General features: G+C 44.3%; 1 protein-coding gene across 10 annotated transcripts in view; it reads right to left on the bottom strand.

The window, feature by feature from the left end:
* The window catches only part of SERINC5 (serine incorporator 5), a 118,638-nt gene that overhangs the window by 55,439 nt on the left and 39,416 nt on the right, over positions 1-23,783 (bottom strand). For 2 of the 10 annotated variants that reach the window (XM_016953079.4, XM_063811130.1), the window contains exons 2-3: positions 11,103-11,237; positions 8,749-8,916 (exon numbers count right to left, since the gene is read on the bottom strand). The exons of 2 other annotated variants lie outside the window; for them this stretch is intronic. In XM_016953079.4, coding sequence (XP_016808568.2) covers positions 8,749-8,832 — 84 coding nt within the window. In that variant the 5' untranslated portion in view covers positions 8,833-8,916; positions 11,103-11,237. Of the gene's footprint in view, positions 1-8,748; positions 8,917-11,102; positions 11,238-17,160; positions 17,354-23,783 lie in introns of those variants that run through there. 6 more of the 10 variants (XM_063811132.1, XM_063811131.1, XM_016953077.4 and 3 more) reach the window with 4 other exon arrangements.

The raw sequence follows: 23,783 nt of genomic DNA, 5'->3' as shown, positions 1-23,783 counted from the left end.
GTTGCTACGCAGAAAGAGAACTTTTGAAAAGCACTCCATCTCAGCTGGATTTTAAAAAAGCATTCCAGAATCAAAGAACTGGGTCAGCAATATTTTCTTGTTATTGTTAATTTGACACTTGTTCTGACACAAAAGCATATAAGCTGAGAATGGAGAGTTCTACTTGAGGCTTCAATGTGCCTATGCCAGCCCCTGATGCAGGTCTCGGGTACAGTGTGCTCTGAACATTCAACCAGTAAATATCAAAGGAAAATCAAGAGCCAGACTCTCCAGCTTCAGCATGAAGACCTGTCATTTTACATTGGGACAAACTGCACATTATTTTGGATCAAAGTGGAATATTTTTCACTGATGACGTTTGTTTTAAAAAGATGGTTATACCAAACACAACCTGAAAACAAGTTCTATTTTACATGCAAAGCCACTGAATAAATAAATACTAGTTTTGTGGCTACCTCTGTTTTCTACTTCAGAATAACAGTCATCCCTTGAGCTCAGCTTTTGGTCATCACAACAGGAAGGAGGCAGATGGGAAATGTAACTAAGCTAAGATCGCTGCTGAGGGCCCCAGGCAGCGCTATTTCCAAAAGTAATACTTCTTACCACTGGGCCCAGAAGAAAGTCTAGAAAGCGGAGGAAGGATATGCTTGATAAAAGGCATTTAACTGTGACTTCTGTGAATACCTGACCAACAAGCAAACCTAGTTGCACAAACAGGAGATGCACTGGCCAGGCGACCAGCAGCCCTGGGTTCTAATCCCAGATATACCTGGTGTCTCAGTTCTGACAAGCCACTTCACTTCCTGGGCCACAGCTCCTCACCTGTCAAACGACAGGTTTGTTAAGATGACCACTTAGGACTTTTCTGCTTTTAAAAATTCTTAACAATGGGCCAGGTGTGGTGGCTCACACCTGTAATCCCAGCGCTTTGGGAGGCGGAGGCAGGTGGATCACCTGAGGTCAGGAGTTCGAGACCAGCCTGACCAACATTGAGAAACCCTTTCTCTACTAAAAATACAAAATTAGCCGAGTGTGATGGTGCATGCCTGTAATCCCAGCTACTTGGGAGGCTGAGGCAGGAGAATCCCTTGAACCTGGGAGGCAGAGGTTGTGGTGAGCCAAGATCATGCCATTGCACTCCAGCCTGGGCAACAAGAGTGAAACTCTGTCTCAAAAAAAAAAAAAAAATTCTAACAATGTATTCAAATTATATCCTAAGCAATATATCAATGTAACAAAATTACACTTGTACCCTCATAAATTTATACAAATTTAAAAAACAAATTATATCCTAAAAAGATCATTGTTTTCTCTGTAGAACACTTAACACCACACGTATTTGCTGTCTCTTCTCAAGGCAGAACACTTGCTATACATATGAGCTGCAGCCTTTTTCCACTCATCTCTTTAACTCGCTCCTTTAAGGGGCCTTGTTTCAGGCATTTTTGGATCCCTGGAACCAGTACAAGAAGGGCTTCCCACAAGGAATATTTAATATTATGGCTTCATATTTATTTTAATTCTTCAGGTTAAAAATAGGAAATAAAGTAGCTCATCTCCCCAGTTTCAGAGTTTCAAACATAACGGATCAAAGAACTCTGTCAACTCCAAGAACCACTGAAGTATTTTAACATGTCACTGTAAACAGACTAAAAGATGTGCTTATGAATAGCCTTTGGAAATCCAAGTTGTTTTTAAGGAAAGTAGCCACTGTATTCACCTACAGTCACTACACTGTGGTGACCCCAGAATTTAGAAATAGGGTATCATCTGGGAGAAATGTAGCAAACAGCACCTTCAGCTCAGCCTAACTAACGGGCTACGTTATCTGGAGAAAGAAGTCTGAGGGCAGCTGGGGACATCTGGGAACTACTCAAGTTCAAACAAGGTAAATGTAATATGCAACACCAGGGAGGGTGGCGTGGCCGAATCACCGTGACTGACTGGAATGCAGAGTGGAAGCCTGAGACTTTTATGACCTGTCTGGGGAAAAGTATGCACAAGATCTAGAAAAACGGGGATGCAGGAAGAAAGAATCTACCAGTGTCCTCAGCACTGTCCTGAGTGAAGGGTGTTTTTACAAGCAGATGCACATATGGGGATGATCAAAGCCAGAAATGAACAAGCTGCCCCAGGGGAAAGCAAGCGAACGGGAAGGGCAGAGGGCAGTGTTGGAGGCACAGGCAAAGAGGAGATGACCACCTCACACACACTATAGCGACTGAAATAAAAAAAAGATGTACCATTAAGTGTTGGTGAGGGTGTGGAGAAATGTGAACCTTAATACATGACTTCATCATGAATATCCCACATTACTGGTGGGAATGGAAAATGATGTAGCAACTTTGGAAAATAATATGGCGGTTCCTCAAGAGCTTAAAATTACTACACAATCCAGCAATTCTGCTTCTAGATATAAACCCAAGAGAAATGAAAACATATGTCCATACAAAAATCAGTACACGAATGTTCACAGGAGCATAATTTATAATAGCCAAAAGGTACAAACAATCCAAATGTCCATCAACTGACAAATGGATACATAAAATATGTTACAGGTATATTTACAGTCGCAACACTTTTGGAGGCCAAGGCGGGCAGATCACTTGAGGTCAGGAATTCGAGGCCAGTCTAGCCAACATGGTGAAACCCTGTCTCTACCAAAAATATAAAAAATTAACCGGGCCTGGTAGTGCACGCCTGTAATCCCAGCTACTCAGGAGGCCGAGGAAGGAGAATCGCTTGAACCCGGGAGGCGGGGGTTGCTGTGAGCCGAGATCACACCACTGCACTCTAGCCTGGGTAACAGAGTGAAACTCCATCTCAAAAGAAATAAATAAATAAAAGTAAAATAAAATGTTATATTCATACAACAGAATATTATCTAGCCACTTAAAGGAATGAAGTACATATGCTACAACCTGAGTGTGAACCTTAAAAACATGCTAAGTGGGCCAGGTGCAGTGGCTCACGCCTGTAATCCCAGCACTTTGGGAGGCCTAGGCAGGCGAATCACCTGAGGTCAGGAGTTCGAGACCAGCCTGGCCAACATGGTGAAACCCTGTCTCTACTAAAATTATAAAAATTAGCCGGGCATGGTGGCAGGCACCTGTAATCCCAGCTACTTGGGAGGCTGAAGCAGAAGATCGTGCCACTGCGTTTCGGCCGGGGAGACAGAGCAAGATTCCATCTGTGAGAGAGAGAGAGAGAGAACGGACCAGACACAGAGGGCTATATATTGTATGATTCCATTTATACGAAATGTCTAGAATAGGCAAATCCACAGAGACAAAATAGATTAGTGGCTGCCTAGGGCTGGGGAGCTTGAGGGGAAGATGGGGAGGGAGTGGAGAGTGTAATGTGGAATGAAGGAAACAGATCTAACATGTTTCAGGCTGGGAATATCTATGGCTCTTCCTACATTGGCCTGGCACATTGAGCTCTCAGGGGAGAAAGTGGGGGCTGCACAGGTCACCCACCCTTCCTTCTCCAGTACAGGTTTTAGTGGCCCCTACTCCCTAGGAAATAAAGACTTTCCTTTCTCCTCCCTCCCCAAACACCCATGTGGCTTCCCAGGGTGCCTAAATCTGAATCTTCCTCAAACACAGACGTTACACCTTGACTTAGCATTTGGGTTGGGAGGCTTTACTTTCTCGCCCACTTTTTTTCCCTTTGCATTCTACATTCTAAAATGGACTTTTTTTTTGAGACAGAGTGTCACTCTGTCGCCAGGCTGGAGTGCAGTGCCGGGATCTCGGCTCACTGCAGCCTCCACCTCCTGGATTCAAGCGATTCTCCTGCCTCAACCTCCTGAGTAGCTGGGACTACAAGTGCACGCCACCACACCCAGCTAATTTTTGTATTTTTAGTAGAGATGGGGTTTCACCATGTTGGTTAGGATGGTCTGGATCTCTTGACCTTGTGATCCGCCCGCCTCAGCCTCCCAAAGTGCTGAGATTACAGGCATGAGCCACCACACCCGGCCTCTAAAATGGATTTTTAATCCCCCAGGTATCAAATCTCATGAGTGTGTACCTGCTTAAATTACACAGTTAATAACAAGAATGACCTGCAAAATAAATAGCCCTTATGTTTTGAGATGGGGAAATGCTCCAAGAGAAGACAGAATCATGCCTTATTCAACCAGCACAGTCAAGCTTTCTCTGAGCCAAAGTTCTCCTGGGAAAGAGGAGTTTCCCTAAAGAAAAGAAGCAGGACAAAGTCTGGCCCAGCATCCCTTGCAGTCCCCTCTTACTCAAACTTAAACACAGGCCACATTCTGCAACCAAGGCAAAAACTGGAAATAACTGACAAGGGAGCTGCCCTTGCGCTCCTAACCCACATACCAAAGACCCACGCGACTCTGGCAGAACGCTGGGTAGGAGGCACTTACACACTCCCATCCGGGCCGTTACAAGCATGCAGTTCTTTCTCCTCTTCCAGTCACAGTCTCAGGCACTTCCACGGCCAACAAAGAGGGGGTAAGGACTCCAGCAGGAGCCCAGTGTGCGTCCCTACAAGGGGACCTTTCAACACCCGCCCGCAAGCACCGCCTGAGGATGAGGTCAGCCTCTCTTCTGTAGGCCACGAAACAAGCTGACTTTGTGGCCAGATGGCCAGCTCCCTTGTGAGGCCCTAAAGCTGGAAAAGGATTGGTTTCACCCACAGGGATCTCATTCCCTACGCAGGACGCCCAGCCAAACCATTTGTAAATAGGTACATTCAGGGGACAGGCATAGAAACATTTACAAGAGCCTCTGTGAGGGACGTCAGGGTTGCCCTTCCCTCTCTTCCTCCCTCTCTCTGTTCTCTGACTGTAAGTCACCCTGTGCCCACTGCCACCACCACCTCTAGGCTCACCTCCCAAAATATCTCCCTCTGTTTCCATGATATAGCCTCCTGCTCTAGAATCTGTAATGGCTTCCCACTTGCCACAGACCACATTCAAACACTTCACCTTGGCACTACAATTCCTGCAAGATGTGGTCATTTCACCTCGCCTCACCTCTTGGTCCTTCTCCACCTGCCTCTCCCTCCTCTCTAGTCACACAGCCTCGTAGCTAAGAACATATTCAGACCAGATTCAAATCCCAACCCCACCATTTAATAGCTGGAGACCTTGGGTGAGGTACTTAAATGGCTCGATGTTTCAGTTTCCCCATCTGTAGGGCAGGGGTAATGCTAGTACCTACTGTTCAGGTGAGTACAGTGCTGATGAAGTAAGAAAACACAGGGAAAGTGCTCAGAATAAAACCTGACACATGGTATCACTCAATAATTAGCTATTGAAATAGTTATTATTACTCATACAAGTCACTTATTTCACGAAGCCTTTCCTAGCAACACCAGTGGAACATCTTCTGTTTCTCAAATGATCCGTTAACAGTCAGAAAGCATAAATACTGACTGGAATTGCTAGAACTGCTTCATGGGGCAGGTTACTTGGATGGTAATCAGGTGTGAATATTATCATTATGAAATTCATGTCCTAAAATACATACCAATGGCTCCCAAATTATCTCTCCCTCTAACGTCTCAATAAATTCACCACTGTGGGATACTATCTATTTGTTTAGTAATAGATTTTGTTTTTTGGATGCAGGGCTTAATTCTATTAAAGAATAGCAACTTATTAAGAGCAGGGATCACACTACATCCAGTGCACACCAGAGTTCCCACCATAGTACCACAGTGGATCATCAAGCCACCTTAATGGATTTAGAAATTCAAGCTTGTTGAATTTACAAAGAGTAAATTTAAGTAATTTACTGTATTACTTAAAAAAACACAAGTAGTACATGGGAGATTAAGTGGACGCTCAGAATAAGAGTTAAAATCTACGCTTTCAGATAGAAAAACTAGCCAGCATGGTGGCTCACGCCTGTAGTCCCAACTACTCAGAAGGCTGAGGCAGGAGGATCGATTGAGCCTGGGAGGTCAAGGCTGCAGAGAGCCATGATTGTGCCACTGCACTCTAGCTTGGGCAACAGAGTGAGACTCTTAGTAATTTCTGCCTTGTTTTAGGCCTTAGAAGACTTTATAACTTTGGCTGGGCACAGTGGCTCACGCCTGTAATCCCAGCACTTTGGGAGGCTGAGGCAGGCGGATCACGAGGTCAGGAGATCGAGACCATCCTGGCTAACATGGTGAAACCCCGTCTCTACTAAAAAATACAAAAAAAAAAAAAAAAAAAAAAATTAGCCAGGCGTGGTGGTGGGCGCCTGTAGTCCCAGCTACTCGGGAGGCTGAGGCAGGAGAATGACGTGAACCCATGAGGCAGAGCTTGCAGTGAGCCTAGATCGCACCACTGTGCTCCAGCCTGGGCGACAGAGCAAGACTCCATCTCAAAAAAAAAAAAGAAAAGAAAAGAAAAAAAAGACTTCATCACTTCTCTTCTGAATTATAAGCTCCATTTCTCGCAAGTGTGAACACCCCACGGCTAGCACTACAGTGTCTTACTGAGGAAAGAGCCAATGTTTCAAGCAGTCAGAGGGGAACCCAAATTTCACTGTAGTATCCACCATATCCAAGACCATACAATCAGAATTATAAAAGCACTATGCAACAGAAAGCTTCAGAAGGCCTATTTTAATGAATAAGAATATACAAAGTGCTGTTAAGAAAATAGTTGTTTTGAAATACTTGAGTGTATTTAAAATAGCCCTAGTTTCAGGCCAGGCATGGTGGCTCACGCATGTAATCCCAGCACTTTGGGAGGCTGAGGCGGGCAGATCACTTGAGGTCAGGAGTTCCAGACCAGCCCAGCCAACATGGTGAAACCCTATCTCTACTAAAGAAAGATACGAAAATTTAGCCAGGCATGGTGGCACACGCCTGTAATCCCAACTACTCGGGAGGCTGAGGTGGGAGAATTGCTTGAACCTGGGAGGCGGAGGCTGCAGTGGGCTGAGATCGCGCCATTGCACTCCAGCCTGGGCAACAGAGCAAGACTCCATCCACCACCCCCCCACAAAAAAATCATCAATCAATAAAAAAAATAAAATAGCCCTAGTTTCAGCACAGGTTGGGGCAAACGTTTGCTCAGGTGTTGCCCCGGGCAATGTCATCCCTACTGTGGGCAGCTCCATCAGAGCCTGCTCCGGACTTCCCTCCACCTCCTCACTTGTTCAGCTGGGAAGATGCAGTACGGAGTGGTCAGTTTGTAAGGGGAAATGGCATTTGGATAGCAAGGCTTTCCTCTCCCTCTATCTCTAGGATAAGAGCTGCCCCAAGGGAACACGCCTGCTGCTCTCTCTTCCTGGCAAACTGCGCCCTTGCAAAGAAGTCTGCCCTTCCCAGGCACTGATGGTGCCCTGCTGGGTGAGTCTGAGTCATTTGAGGGTTCAGTAAAAGCCTGCTTCCCTGAAGATACGAGCCACAGAGCCTCACATCAGTTTTATGAGGAATAAAGGTGATGTTTGGCAACCTGCTGACATCTTAGTCTTTTTTGTCAATTTGCTTAGAACCTAGGAGACAAAGTGTTATTTCTTGGGCTCTCTCAAAATCCCCACCACAGTCCCCTGTGATCCAGGAGGACTACTATGGGGGAAAAAAGGAAATTCAAGAAAAAGAGGTCCCACATGTATCTCCATCAGCATCACACACCAGGCCTACTTCTGTATACACTGACCAAAGAATGGCCAAAAATCCACCCCTCACCCATGAAGACACCACTCACCCTACAAGTAACCTGTCCAGAAAGGTGGGAAATGCCCCATAGCCCATTCTCCATTATTTGTGAGAATATCTAAGCTTTATTATACTTCCTATGTAGGCCAAATTAAGTGTTTCAGCTGCTATTTGAAATCCTGGCAGGCGGCCAGGCACAGTGGCTCACGCCTGTAATCCCAGCACTTTTGGGAGGCCAAGGCGGGTAGATCACTTGAGGTCAGGAGTTCAAGACCAGCCTGGCCAACATGGTGAAACCCTGCCTCTACTAAAAATACAAAAATTAGCTGGCCGTGGTGGGGGGCACCTGTAATCCCAGCTACTAGGGAGGCTGAGGCAGAAGAATCGCTTGAACCTGGGAGGTGGAGGTTGCAGTGAGCCGAGATCATGCCATTGCACTCTAGCCTGGGTGACAAGAGCAAAACTCTGTCTCGAAAAAAAAGAAGAAAGAAATCCTGGCAGCCATCCTATGACAAGGGAAAAGGACAGAAGGGTACAAGAAAAGACAGTATATTTCATCAGGAACAGCTATAAACAATGCTAAGACAAAATACACAATCGTCTGACATAAACAGACGATTGTGATGGACAATGATGTGTCCATGATGTGTCCAATGATGGACAATGATAGACAATGGAGACTCAGGGGCTGTGGGGCTGGGAAGGGGGTGGATGATGAGAGGTTGCCTGGTGGGTACAACGTGTGTTATTCCCGGGATGGATGCACCGAAGGCCCTGACTTCACCACAAGGTAATATATCAACATAGCAAAATTGCACTTGTACCCCATTAATCTACACAAATGTTTTAAAATTTAAAAATTAAAACAAGAATTCTCCACCAAAAGCATCAGATAGAATCTACACTACTACTAAAGATCAAGCTGTTGATTGGTGTTCCTGTTTAGCCAGAAGGCATTGGATCCTGGAAAGCATAGAGCAGGCTTCAGGAAGGTTCAAGGAAACCAGGTATACCCCAAAACACATGGGGGTACATGGGCCCCATCTTCTAAATCATGGTTTTCCCACACACCCTCATCAAACATCGGAAATAGGACGAGCTGAACACGGACAAACTTACGTGCTCTTTCATCTTGTGAGCCACGGTTGTTGACATCATGATGCAGCAGAGGACGACGACCAGAATGAAGTAGAGGGCGTACATGAAGCGGGTGCTGAGGGACTGCCGAATCCTGGGGCAGCAATCACAGCAGAGAGAGCAGCCTGCAGACCCACAGCAGCAGGCCAGCTAGAAAAGGAACAGAAGGCATCTGCTTAGAGCATGATGCTGTGATAGAATAAGAAACATGGCCAGGCACTGTGGTACACATCTGGAGTTCCTGCTACTCGGGTGGCTGGAGGATCACTTGAGACTAGGATCGCTTGAGACTAGAGTTCAAGTTTAGCCTGGACAACACAGCAAGAACCTGTCTCTAAATAAATATATATACACACACACATATATATGTGTATATATATTTATTTATATAAATATATGTATATATATTGAGACAGTCTATATCTAATGTATATTTTATATATACATATATACATACACACACACATATACACACACACACATATATATATTTTTAATAAGGCCCAGTGCAGTGATTCACACCTTTAATCCCAGAGCTGTGGGAGATCAAGGTAAGATTGCTTGAACCCAGGAGTTTGAGATCAGCCTGGGCAACACAGCAAGACCCCATCTCTTACAAAAAATGTTTTCTTTAATTAGCCAGGCATGGTGGCACAAACCTGTAGTCCCAGCTACTTGGGAGGCTATCTCCATGAAAAACATGACCAGGAAAAAAGAAAACAATCATATTAGGTTGGTGCAAAAGTAATTGTGGTTTTTGCCATTACTCTACATATATATATATATATAAAATTTGGTCTGGTGCAAGGGCTTCTAAAACTTCTGGAATTTCCTGAGTGACAGAGGTTAACAGGAGAGTATTTCGTTACTAATGCTCTTTTCAGTCATACCAGAGCTTGTACTAATGAGGCAACTCTTCCTGGGTCCCTAGATAGCTTCAGGATGGAAGGCTGGCTGTCAGTGGAACCAACCATGTGGTTTAGAGGGTCGGAACTTTCAGGAGCACACACCTGGGCAGGGACTGAAGACTGAGCTAATTACCAATAGCCCATGATTTAATCAGCCACATGTACATAATAGTGCCTCCATAAAAACCCTAATCAATGGGATTCAGAGCTTCCAGTTTGGTGAACGCATCCATGTGCCTGGAGGGTGGTGCCCCCAAACTCCAGAGGAATGACGCTCTGGCGCTTGGGACCCTTCCGGACAGTGCCCTGTGTACCTCTTCATCTGGCTGTTCATTTGTCTCCTTTATAATAAACTGGTAATCGCCAGTAAAGAGTTTTGGTGAGTTCTGTGATCCATTCTAGCCCATTATTGAACCTAAAGAGGGGATGCTGGGAACCCCTGATTTATAGCTGGTCAGTCAGAAGTATGGAAGGCCTAGATTTGCAATTGGCATCTGAAATGGGAAAAGTCTTGTGGAACCCAGCCCTTAACCTGTGAGGTCTGTGCGAACTCTAGGTAGTTAGTGTCAGAATTGAATTAAATTGTGGGATGCCCAGTTGGTGTCCTGTACTGAGTCACACCACTTTACCAACGTATTCACCCAGGTCTTCTGTAGGTCGACCTTCCAAGCTACAAGATGAACATTCTTCCCAGGTACCTTGACCATAGGACATGCAGGAATAGTTCGGTGTGTGAACAAAGCTTTCATCGGAATTGTTCTGGTGCTATCTTTAATGACAACCATCAATGGTTTGGGAGATGCCCAATTATTACACAGAAAAGGCACAGTTCATCTGAAGTATTATAATCGTGACTCTCAGACAAAAAGATTTCTAGAATCAGCTAAGAGCAAGAGAAGAAGCCAAGAACTAGTAAACAAAGTGGGAAGAACATGAAAAACAAAAAGTTGGGCCCAAGAAAGTGAGGGAGAAGAAAAGGAAAAATCAGTTAGGCAGACAGTTAAGGCTAGTCCTCAGAGAAACAGACTGAAAAATCACAGCTACACATACAAATAAGAGTTGCCTGGGGAAAAACTAAACTGCAGCTGCACTGATAAGAAAGCAGGGCCCAGCATAGAAGCCTTTTGTTCTTTGTGTGATTAGCAGGCTCCCAGGGAAAAGTTTCCTCTCCTTCTCAGGCACATACACGGTGGGCTCCGTGGGAACTTGCACAGGGAGTGGGGAGGTGCTGGGGGAGGCTTACCTAAAACACAGTTATACAAATGAGGAGCTGCACTTTGTGTTTACCCAACACATGCCCGTGTCTGCACTGATAAGGAGAGTTACACAGACAGCTGCACAGATAAGGGAACTTAGGCAAACAGCTACAGAGATGAGGGGAGTTTCTCATAAAAGCTTTCAGACTCAACTGTAAAAACAGCGACTCACTCAGGTCCTCCTTTCCGTTGCACAGAGCTTTCTTCGTTCACTCCAACTTCACCCTTGTGTTCATATTAATCCTTACTTTTCTTGGTCGTGAGACAACGGACTTGGATAACACCTCGGACAACATGACCATCAACCCTAGACGGTTTCAAAAGGAACCTGTCAAAATCCATGAGCCTAAGGATGAATGTACAAGCACCCAGGGTGCTGGGATGGGAAAGGCCTGCAGCCATACACCCTTGTAGGAAATAATGAGAGTATGTAACTTGAAGCTCAAAAGAAATGGGTGCCTTTTACACTGCATTTCTACCAGAGTTTCATGTCCCAAATGGTAAGCTTTTTGGGTTAATGAGTAGGACGTGGGCCCAGAGGAGCACAGAGCTCCTGCTATACCACTAACAGCATACACATCTTTTCTTTGGGATCTTTAATAAACCATAAGGTAATAGAGGATGGTGATTAAAAGCTCAGGCTCAAAGCTTGGCTGGGTTTGTGGCCTGGCTTTGCCACCTACTAGCTGTGGACTACAAGCAAGTTATTTATCCTTTAAAAACTCAAGACTTGGCCAGGCACGGTGGCTCACACCTGTAATCCCAGCACTTTAGGAGGCCAAGGCAGGTGGATCGTGAGGTCAGGAGATCAAGACCATGACCATCTTGACCAACATGGTGAAACCTCGTCTCTACTAAAAACAAAACAAAACAAAACAAAACAAAACAAAAAACAAAAAATTAGCCGGGTGTGGTGGTGCACAAAAAAAAAAAAAAAAGAAAGAAAACCTCAAGACTTCTCGTTTATAAAGTGGGGGTGGCAGAAGTACTACATGGTGTCTTGGATAACCTAATCAGACACAACTGGCACCAGAAAGGAGTCCCTGTTAAGCCAACAGGGCAATGCTACAAGAAATTACCATAAACTGCAGATTACAATAAAATCTGTATGTATTAACACTATACTCTATATAAACCTAAAGCCCAACAATTCAATCTTTTGATAATGATTTGGAAGGAAGTTTGAGACTCTGCAAGGCTTCAAAACAAGCATCAATTAGAATGCTACACCATAAACATCACTTACAATGAGCTACGATCACAGGTATATGGGTAAGACAACATACCATAATGGTATGACAGATCTTGGAATCACAGTCATTTCCCTAGTTATCTCATCTACTTCATGAGACTGTCATTGTTGGAGCCCTGTGTCATTCTCTACTGTTTCATCACTACAAATTTTTCCTAACCAACTCTCTCCATCTTACGTCCGATTTTCCAAGCCAGCTTCCTCCAGATTCTTCTTGACTCACAAAACTAAGCCACTGCTTTGTAAAAGAAGACATTCTACTCGGGCTGAGATAAGAGAATACACAAGTGGTATCCTAACATTACTGCATGTGTGGGTGTTTTATGGGCCACTTTCCTTTACAATTCCTTCACTGATGTTCTCAATCTCTGATTTTACTGACCTCTTTCCACTCACATGCCCCAATTTTAAACACACACACATACAACTGTCCCCTCCCACTGCTTTAGCTGGCTTTTCTCTGGGTCCTGCCTCCTGAACCCTTTCCTAACTGCCTCCTTCACTGATTGCTTTTTTTTTTTTTTTTTTTTTTTTTAAGAGACAGAGTTTCATTGTGTTACACAGACTGGCCTCAAACTCCTGGGCTCAAGTAATGCTCCTGCCTCAGCCTTAGCTGGGACTACAAGCACAGGACACCATGATACCACGCCTGGCTGGTTGCTAACTCTCTGTTACCCTGTGGTCTTAGATAACTTCTCACTATATATATATATTTTTTTTAGACGGAGTCTCACTCAGTCGCCCAGGCTGGAGTGCAGTGGCACGATCTTGGCTCATTGCAAGCTCCGCCTCCTGGGTTCACACCATTCTCCTGCCTCAGCCTCCCGAGTAGCTGGGACTACAGGCGCCCACCACCACGCCTGGCTAATTTTTTGTATTTTTAGTAGAAATGGGGTTTCACTGTGTTAGCCAGGATGGTCTCAATCTCCTGACCTTGTGATCCGCCGTCTCGGCCTCCCATAAAGTGCTGGGATTACAGGTGTAAACCATGGTGCCCAGCGACCTCTCACTGTATTTCAAGTTCAAATGTGATCAACAAAATACTTATTCTATTTGGGAAAATAAGTATTTTGGAAACAGTTAATGCCTCCCACAATAAAACATTCCCACAGCTGAATCAACATTTAAACTTACTATTATCTCCACAGAGGGAAAAATAAACAGATACAAACATCACTGTGAGCCTAATTGGAACTGATCATCTAAAGGCAGACAAATAGCAACAGAAGGGACATGATTGTGGAAAATGTAAAAAGAAAGCCCTATTGGTTTAACCCTATTCTGTCATTAAAGTCATATGCCATTGTATGGATCTGATTTTCCAAATTTCATTTTCACTCTCACTCTATACAGTGCTATAGTATTATAAATATACATATGTACATATATATGTGTCTATATGTATGTGTACCTATACACACACATTCCTAATATTAGAATGGACTAGCCTTTCTTACTAGCCCAAAAGTGATTTATCAAAGTAAACTATGCTAATAATTAAGGTTCGAGCACATTATCTTAAGCTACACATTGATATATATACCAGGTGGAAATTCAAAACAGCATCTGTAAAAGAAACATTTATGTTAGCATCTAGGGAAATCTCACAGCCCTGCTGACTGAACACTTGTTTCTGGAGGAGCATACCTTTGCATAAAATGGGTTCACATCCAGCCCCTGCCACCTACAGGGTTAAGACACTGAGCATGTCACTCACTTTCAAAACTGGAAAAATCAATTCCTGGCTGGAACTACTGGTGCTTTCACAAGCTTGGAGAGAAGTGCCAGGGTTTCGTTACCCCTGGCTCCAAGAGGACATAAAGCTTTTACTGAAAAAGTTACAGCATATAAAAAACAAATAAATATAGAATATACAACGCCAAGAGGGAACGCTAATGTAAACCATGGACTTTAGGTGGTAGTGATGTGTCAAGGTAGGTTCATCGATTCTAACAAATGTACCAGTCTGGTGGGAGGAGCTGATAATGGGGGAGGCCGTGCGAGTGGGGAGGGGAGGTATATGGGAACTCTCTGTATCTTCCTCTTAATTGTGCTGTGAACCTAAAACTGCTCTAAAAAAAAAACCTAAGCCTATTTTTTAAAAATATAAATAAATAAATGAACAAAACAGTGCCTGCCCCCCAACGACTCAGTAAATGGACATTGGCTGAATAATGTATGGTGAAGTCACAGTGGCAACACTCCTCACGCACAGTGGCTGGCAATCCCCTCCATGGGAACAAGTTCACAATGGCATGCTATACTCAATTTCCCACGCAAGCACTGAATCACAGAGAATACTAAGGGTGTTGATTTGTAGATACTGCACACTCTCCTCCTCCAAGGAAGTAACATTCACACACGCAAAAGGGAGTCCAACAACATCTTCAGAGGGCAATGCTTGCAATCCTTCCAGAAACTCCTCTCACAGATACACTTCCAAAAAGACACAGATTTAGGTATGAGGCTGTTCGTAACAAACACTAGAAACAGCCTTATTTTCCAGCTACCCAGGGACTAGTAAAATGAATTACGACCTATACAATGAAATATTTGTTAATACGTCAGGTGTGTTGGGCTAAATTGTGTCCCCCAAAATTCATATGTTGAAGTACTAAACCCTAGTACCTCAGAAAGTGACTGTATTTGCAGATAGGGCCTTTAAAAAGGTAATTAAGGTTAGACCAGGTGCGGTGGATCACGCATGTAATCCCAACTCCCAAAGCAAGTGGATTGCTTGAGGCCAGGAGTTCGAGGCCAGCCTGGCCAACTTGGCCAACATGGCAACACCCCGTCTCTACTAAAAATACAAAAATTAGCCAAGCATGGTGGCACATGCCTGCAGCCCCAGCTTCTGAGGAGGCTGAGGCACGAGAATCGCTTGAACCCGGGGGGCAGAGGTTGCAGTGAGCCGAGATCGCGCCACTGCACTCCAGCCTGGGTGACAGAGCCAGACTCTGTCTCAACGAAAAAGGTATTTAAAAGTTAAATACGACCACTGGGGTGGTCCCTAATCCAACAGGACTGCTTCTAAGAAGAGGAGGACACACACACAGGGACAGCAGAGCAACACGGTGGCCATGTACAAGCCAAGGAGAGAGGCCTCAGAAGAAAGCGACCCTGCACACACCTTGCTCTTGGACTTCTGGCCTTCACAAGTGAGAAGCTGAATTTCTGTTGGGTAAGCCACCCAGTCAGTGTGACTTTGTTATGGTGGCCCCAGCCAACCAAGACAGGCAGTACGCCCTGCTATTTCATATCTGTGTACATACACATATGTGTAGATACAAGACCACTAACACTGACTACCCGAGGAACAGGCCTAGATGTGGGGAAGAACAGGGGACATCTATGATACTTATTGTTCTGCTCTCCTGGTTGGGTTTTTACCATGTGCATGCATTACTCTTATAGTTAAAAAATGAAGAAAACTGACTTGAGGAAAGTCAACGGCGCGTGGTGACTCACGCCTGTAATCCCAGCACTTTGGGAGGCACCCAGCACTGGGTAGGCGGATCACTTGAGCTCAGGATTTTCAGCCCAGCCAGGGCAACATGGCAAAACCCCATCTCTACAAAACATACAAAAATTAGCCAGGCATGGTGGTGCATGCCGGTGGTCCCAGCTACTTGGGAGGCTGAGGCAGGAGGATTGCCTCCCAAATAGCTGGGACGACAGGTCGAGGCTGCAGTGAGCAGAGGTTGCACCATTGCACTCTGGTCTAGGCCACAGAGATCCTGTCTCAAAAAAGAAATAAAATAAAATAAAAGCAACTAAGTTGAACGATAGTGATATAAAAGCATTTGCAAATGTGGTATTGCTGTATGTTGGGCTTTTCCCTTCTGAAGAAGCTTCCCCTCCCGCAAACATACTGCAAAGGAAAATCTTTCGAAGAGCCTGGCACATCCTCCCTCCAACCGCAGGAATGGCAAAGGCTTTTCTAAATAGGAGGTGCTTTGTCCTTGCCGGGTCAAAGAATCAAAATGAAAGGGTAAGCTGACTCTTGCTTATCTTACCTGAAGCTGGGCCTCCCACTTACTGTTATTTTTCTTCTCCAATGAAGGACCAGCCCCGCAACACACACACATACTACAAAAAATAAATATGTCTCCCTCTCTGTCCTCCGCACCAGCCTTGGGCACAGATGGTCCTTCCAAGGATTGACCTAGGTGTGTGAGGAAATGCTCACAGAAACATGAGCTAGGGCTGGTAGTAACTTCCAAGTACTTCTTCCGTTAAATTAAAAAGCACAATACCTTCATTACCTAGAATTTCCAGCTGGCAACAAGAAGGCCAAACATATTACAAAATCGGCATGCACACACACACAACACAGGTACCTTAATCATAAAAGGGTCTCTGTCTCCCTCTCTCACGTCTTACTTTCACAGTTCCAAAGGCCTGACTACCAGGTTCTTAAGCCACAGCAACCAAGAGGACAAACTGCTGGGGAGAACCACAGAACCTGGACTCAACTCTAGCGAAGTGACCTGCCCTTCTGGGTCTTAGTTGTCATCACCTGTAAGTCGAAGGAGCCCAGGTAGATGATGGGTGGTAGATCAACAGGTTTCATCTCACATCCAACGGATGGGCAGCGGCTGCCTGAAACTCTGTGCTGAGGAGGATTCTTAAGGCTGAATGTCTCAGCGGGGAAAGTGCAATGATCACTGAGTACCATCTGCCACAGGCATGGAAAGAGAGCATGGTGGCATCACACCACACTCCTGTCAACCCTGCAAGAGGTAACTGGATATCCTTAGCGTCCATAACTTCTTAGATGTTGAAAAACAAACTGCAACAGGCAAGCATGATGAGTTAACCCCAGAGCAAGGAGGAGAGAAAAGCAACCAAAAGGAGAAGCCAGAACTAAAAAGTGGAGCAGCGGTAAGCTCTTCAAGCACATGTGAGACAAAATGGCAAATGTAAGAAGCCACGTTTGCTTTTCTGCTTGCCTGCAGAATTTTACAAAATCCCTTACCAGCAGAACTCCACAAAGCCCCTGACTCTGACCAAGTGCAGCCCTCCAGAAGAATGGCCTGAAGATGATCAGCAGCACACAGCACAGGTTCCCGAGTCTCTTGCCTGAATCAGGTAAGTTCAATGACCCTAGCCCTTGCCTCTTTCTGTACATGTCTGACAGGATTAATGACTATGCCTCTATCATCTATAACCACATGAACTGCTGCGCCCAAACCTTGATGAGATCTTGCTCTAATCTAACTTCGAGCACATCTGTTGTAACTTCTGAGCACTGGAAGAGCCGCCATCACCTGTCTATAAACTGTGGGCTGAAATTCTGCCTTGGAGCAGTCTAACAGAAACTCTCTGAAAGACTAACAGGTTGCAAGCTTCAGCAAGACTTCTGAATAAACTAAGTTGATTTGAAAGCCTGATTTTTCTTTAGCTGACACACAGGTAATATAAGCATCACTCTGTTGCTGCATGGTCTATGTTCTGCATGGTAACAGCTCACACACGGCAGTGTGATCACTCATATTCACGACAATGGCCCAGGCAGCACATACGTTCTGTTACCTTCATTCCACTTAGGAATGAAAGAAGTATCCTAAGCAAATAAGTGCTTAGGACAGTTCTGTCACAAGAATGATCCCAAATGTGGGTCACAGTTTTTAGCTTCAGTGCTTGAGTTTTGGGGAGTATGAACCCCTCAGCCATGTGGAAACCAACTATTCTGAAGGACTTGCTCCTCAACGGGGCTGGACAGCCAAGTTGGCTTTCATGTGTCTAAACTAAGTCCAAACCATAAAACGAAGTGTGACACCACCTCTCATTCAGTCCCTTTTCTTAATTCTGGAAATACAGGAGACCTAGCAAAGCTAAGGAAAGACATTAAGAGTTTTCTGTGAGCTACAAAAATTATAATACTGTTCCTTAATAAACGGCAGTGGAATGGTGCACAGTGGGGAAGTTCCTCAAATATTGAAGCTGACCAAGCTGTTAGAACTCAGGTGTTCCTGGGCATGCTGGGAGGTTGTAGTACCAAGGTAATAGAAGACATGCATTAAAAACATAAAACTGGGTTCAAAGTTTTTTATTCAAGTAAACAACACTGCATCTTTTAACTACAGAGTTCCACACCTTTCAGTAATACATAATACTACCCATGCCGTGTGAGGGCCTCCTTCCCTTCCTTCTCTTTTGAAGCTTTAGGGTTACCTTTGAGTCAACTGTGGTCTGCAGAAGAAATGAACACTTCTCTACTTTGGAGAGCAACATTCATTGAAATTCTGGACCCAACAACCAACATTGTGTGGCTTGATCTTCCCATCTCAAGCTCAGAAATAGCTTCCACTGAGCTTAGACAGACCTTTCTTCCCACTACAAAAGGGCAGTTGTGGGGTGGGGGGGGTGTTGGTAAACCCTCCCTCTTGGCACCACAGTGCCAGGTACTGTCCTTTATTGATAGCTATGCAATGGCATGGTGCAACTTAAAAGCTAGAAGAACGAGCACAAAAATTCCTCTGCTCAATAAAGGACTGTTTTACTGAACAAACAGTGTAACTGCAGGTAGTTCCTAACTCACAAATGGTTGTATTCTAGAAAACTCAACACATACACATGTGGTTTATCTGGGGCTTACAGTGGCTTTCCCCCATACAAAAGAATACATGGCAACCTATGAAAGCTTACTGAATCAGCCAGGCACAGTGGTTCACACCTGTAATCCCAGCACTTCGGGAGGCTGAGGCAGGTAGACCACTCAAGGTCAGGAGTTTGAGACCAGCCTGGACAAAATGGTGAAACCCTGTCTCTACTAAAAATACAAAAAATTAGCTAGATGTGGTGGTGGGTGCTTGTAATCCCAGCTACTCAGGAGGCTGAGGCAGGAGAATCGCTTGAACCCAGGAGGCGGAGGTTGCAGTGAGCAGAGATCGCGCCACTGTACTCCAGCCTGGGCAACAGGGCAAGACTGCATCTCAAAAAAAAAGAAAAAAGAAAGCTAAAGCTTACTGAATCCATCATAATATTAGCTAGCAATAGTTAACACTTATTAATCTCTTACTCTCTGCAAGGCACAACAATTATTATTACCTGTTACAATCATCCCTATTTTACAGAGATGAGACCAAGGCTCAGAGAGGTTAAACAGCAGCTTAAGGTCACAGAGCCGGCAAGTACTAGACTTAATTTAAATGTGGTAGGCTCTTTGCCATTCTTCTCCACTTACTGCAGGCATAAGCGCATGAACAAGACAGGTAACACTGGCCTGAAACTGGCTTCAAACCTCGGTTTCCTACAGGAGGGAGACAGACTACACTGGAAAAAGGAAGCAATTTTTCTTCCCTGCCCCTGTGTGTACAGTAAGCATTCAGCAAGTATCTGAAGAGGTCACTTCCCTTTCTGTGCCCCTTCCTGTCTCCCATGCAAACTCTGACCTCAGTGAACATGGATGGCTTCTTCTAGTGTCTTGCCCCAAGCAGCTCAACCACCGCAATCACCAAGCTCCCTGCCTCACCAAATCCTACCCCATATTAAAAGCCCTATTTCCTAATTCTATGGAAATAACCAGGCCATTCATTCACTCAGCTAATATATACTATACTCTACACATGCTATGTGCTTTGTCAATTCCTGGGAATACCGCAGTAAACAAGAGACCTTGATTCTACACTCTCTAAGCAAGAAAACAAAGATATACATAAGATGACCATCTACATGACATCTATTACACATCTAATACATGTGGTTTAAGAGAAGAAACCTACATGTCCAATAAAAAGATTAAGATTTAAGATCAGTTAAATTACGGAAGGTTCATGTTATAGAATATAATACACCCACTGAAATGATTATATAGGTTATACAGAAAAATTTATGGCCATGGAAAGACGTCCACATTGTATAAACTGAAAATAGTTAACATTAATAGTGTAGAGTATGACAGCATTTTGGGTAAAAATATAACAAGACATAGATCAGCACTAACGACAACAAAAAACAAACTAGAAGGATATATCAGTACATCAACAGTAGTAAACAGAGTTGTAGAATTATGAGTGACTATGCTCTTCTGTATTTTCTGAACTCTCTGCAACAAGCATACATCTTATAATTAGAAAAACATTACAGGTTTCTATTTTGGAAGAAAACAAAACATTCCTGTTCCACCTCATAGGTGGTAAGCCCTCAAATATTTGTTAAATGCATCAGACAATGAGTAAATCAAACCTACTTCAATGTGATTGGAAGAAAACAGCCAGAGTGAACTATCACCATAATTGAGGCATTAAAAAAAAACAAAAACACCTCCTGTACTATACACTTGAAAATAGTTGGGTCAGGAGCAGTGGCTCATGCCTGTAATCCCAGCACTTTGGGAGGCCAAGGCAGGCGGATCACTTGAGGCCATGAGTTGGAGACCAGACTGACCAACATGGTGAAACTCTGTCTCTACTAAAAATACAAAATTAGCCAGGTGAAGTGGCACACGTCTGTAATCCCAGCTACTTGGGAGGCTGAGGCAGGAGAATTGCTTAAACCCAGGAGGCAGAGGTTGCAATGAGCCAAGATCATGCCATTGCACTCCAGCCTGGGCAACGAGAGTGAAACTCCATCTCAAAACAATAGTTAAGATGGTAAATTTTATTAGCCGGGCGAGGTGGCGGGCGCCTGTAGTCCCAGCTACTCGGGAGGCTGAGGCAGGAGAATGGCGTGAACCCGGGAGGCGGAGCTTGCAGTGAACCGAGATCGCGCCACTGCACTCCAGCCTGGGCGACAGCGAGACTCCGTCTCAAAAAAAAAAAAAAAAAAAAAAAAGATGGTAAATTTTATGTATGCATTTTTTACCCTGCAAGAAAAAAAAAAAATTCCTTAAGCCTTGTAAAACTTTTTAGAGTTTAACTGATGTAAATAAACCAATACTTGGTAGAATTTGAAGCAATTAAAAATAAAATAAAATAATTAAACAGCTATCTATATGGCTAGGATTTGTGTCCCCACCCAAAGCTCATGTTGAATTGTAATCCCTAATGTTGGAGATGGGGCCTGGTGGGAGGTGACTGCATCATGGGGGAAGATTTCTGATGAATGGTTTACCACCATCCACTTGGTACTGTTCTCACAACAGGGAGTGTGTTCTCATGAGATCTGGTCATCTGAAGTGTGTGATATCTCCCACTCTCTCTCTCTCTTGCTCCTGCTCCTGCCATGTAAGACACCTGCTCCTCCCTTGTCTTCTGCCATGATTGGAAGCTTCCTGAGGCCTCCCCAAAAGCAGAACCTGCTATGCTTCCTGTACAGCTTGCAGAATGGTGAGCCATTTAAAGGTCTTTTCTTTATAAATGACCCAGTCTCAGGTATTTCTTTATAGCAATGCAAGAACAGATTAATACGGCTACCTAAAAGTTCAAGAAGTTAAACAGAAAGCTATATATCTGCCTAGACTAGAAATATGCTCTTATAGTTCCTTTATCTGGGTTTCTTAAATTTTATTTTGAGTTCAGAGAATCCTCTAAAGCGCCAAGGCTTTCATCATCATGCCCGTAACTGTGGCAGCAGGATTGTGGGGACTGTGAGAGACGAGTTTCTGGCAAGTGGTTTCTCAAACAAGTTTCAACATACTAGAGCGGTGTTACTTTCCACGTTGAACATTTCCATGAAACAAACAGTCAAGGGTCAACTTAGTATCTCCAGCCACCAGAACCAAGTCTGAAATGGGCAAGAAGAGGCTATGAACGCATACAAAGCCATCAGTCAGCTTTGGGGTTACAATGGAGTCTGGGACAAAGATGTTCCCCTTTTTTGGAGTCTCTTTCCCAGGAGGTTAGGGCTACTTTCAGCACCAGAAGAATGTTTATCAAGTCCTCTGTTCTCAGACAGCAGTGGGATTATTTGAATCATTCCATCACACGACCCTCTCTCTACCTTAAAATTAAAAATATCATATCACACTTGATACATTTTAGCAGGTTGGTGAGATCTATAAGGTTTGAGGTTGAGGGTAAACAAGATCCCTTCTGACAGCTCAACAGAAAACAAACGTTCCTCAGGGGCAGGTCCTTCAGAGCAGCGTTTCTATCACTCGACACTATTGACTGGGGGCCAGAAAATTCTTTCTTGTTGGGGGCTGACCTGTACACTGGATGCTGATGTTCAGCAGCGCCCCTCCCTGCCTCTACCCGCTAGATGCCAGTCACAACTCCCCCTCTCCCCTGCAAGGCGTGATGATCAGAAATGTCTCCAGACAATGGCTCCCCAGTTAAGAGCCACTGAGTTAGGGGTGAAAAGCAAGAGCCACCTCCACAGTCAGACTGTGGGGTTCACCACCTTCAGTCTGAACACAGGAGAGCATGCTGGCAACTTATGTGTGTGAGAAAACTTGCTGGAAAGCTAAAGCCGTCTTTACACCTTCATTTCCACTGAGGAAAAAACAAGAGCTGTGGGAACATTCACTGGCACCCACTGAGGCAACAAATACCTGTGGCAGAACAGGGCTGAAAAAGGTGAGTTAAGTAAGTTCTATTAAGAAAAAGGTATAAGAAAATGAAACCTTGAAACTCAAAACGGAGAAGTGTAGGAGACTGGGAGAAAACAAAAGTACTCATTGGGTTTTAAATTTTTTTTTTGAATTAGTTTTAGGGCTGGGCACAGTGGCTCCTGCCTGTAATCCCAGCACTTTGGGAGGCCGAGGTGGGTAGATCGCTTGAGTCCAGGAGTTTGAGACCAGCCTGGGTAACATAGTGAGACACTGTCTCTACAAAAAATACAAAAATTAGCCAGGCATGGTGACACAAGCCTGTAGTCCCGGCTACTTGGAAGGCTGAGGTAGGAGGATGGATTGAGCCCAGAAGGTAGGGGTTACATTGAGCTGAGATTGCATCACTGCACTTCAGCCTGGGCAACAGAGTTAGACTCTGTCTCTAAAAAACCAAATAAAATAAAATGCAGTAAAAACTAGTTTCATTTATAAAGTAAGTTTGATGTTTACATTTTTATTCTTAATTTTTAATTTTAATTTTTTTATTTTGATATTTTTATTTTACAAATTTTTAATTAAAATAAGTTTATTTAAAAGTTTTATTTTTAATTTATAAAATAAAGTTAATTTTAAATAGTCTCAGCAAAAAAGAAGGTGGGCAGAAACCCTGCTCGTTCTACTTTATAAATAGTAGCTTATCAACCGGCAGCCAGTGAAACACTAAACCCAAAATTTGCCTCATTGTGTCATGGAGATTATGCTGCAAGGGAGAAACCTGCCAAGCCCTTTCCAAGAGGTGCTATGTGCCAGCCCAATCCCCAAACCCTGCCAAGCCACGGAGTGCTTTCTAGGCTGGTGACAGGCCCCGGTGCCAGCTAGATGCCCGTATGCTCGGGGATGGAAACAGAAAGGAGCTCATTTCACTGCTCTCAGAGAGCTGGAGTGCAGAGGACCTTAGAACCCAAGTGCACCAGAAGCTTCAAGAGTTTAGCGGCGAGTGAGCTCTGTTCCCCACCAAACGAAATTCTATGCACAATATGTAACACATATGGATGCAGTATAATACCAAAAATGCAGTTCTATATTCACACAGTATTTATTAAATGCTTACTAGTGACTGGGTACTGGTTCTAGGAGTTGGTAGTATAGTCCCTGCTCTCAGG

The sequence above is a fragment of the Pan troglodytes genome, chromosome 4 (genome assembly GCF_028858775.2).
Source record: "Pan troglodytes isolate AG18354 chromosome 4, NHGRI_mPanTro3-v2.0_pri, whole genome shotgun sequence".
NCBI classification, from domain to species: Eukaryota; Metazoa; Chordata; class Mammalia; order Primates; family Hominidae; genus Pan; species Pan troglodytes.
The sequence above is the reverse complement of the archived record's forward strand: the minus strand, read 5'-3'. Positions and strand labels throughout refer to the sequence as shown.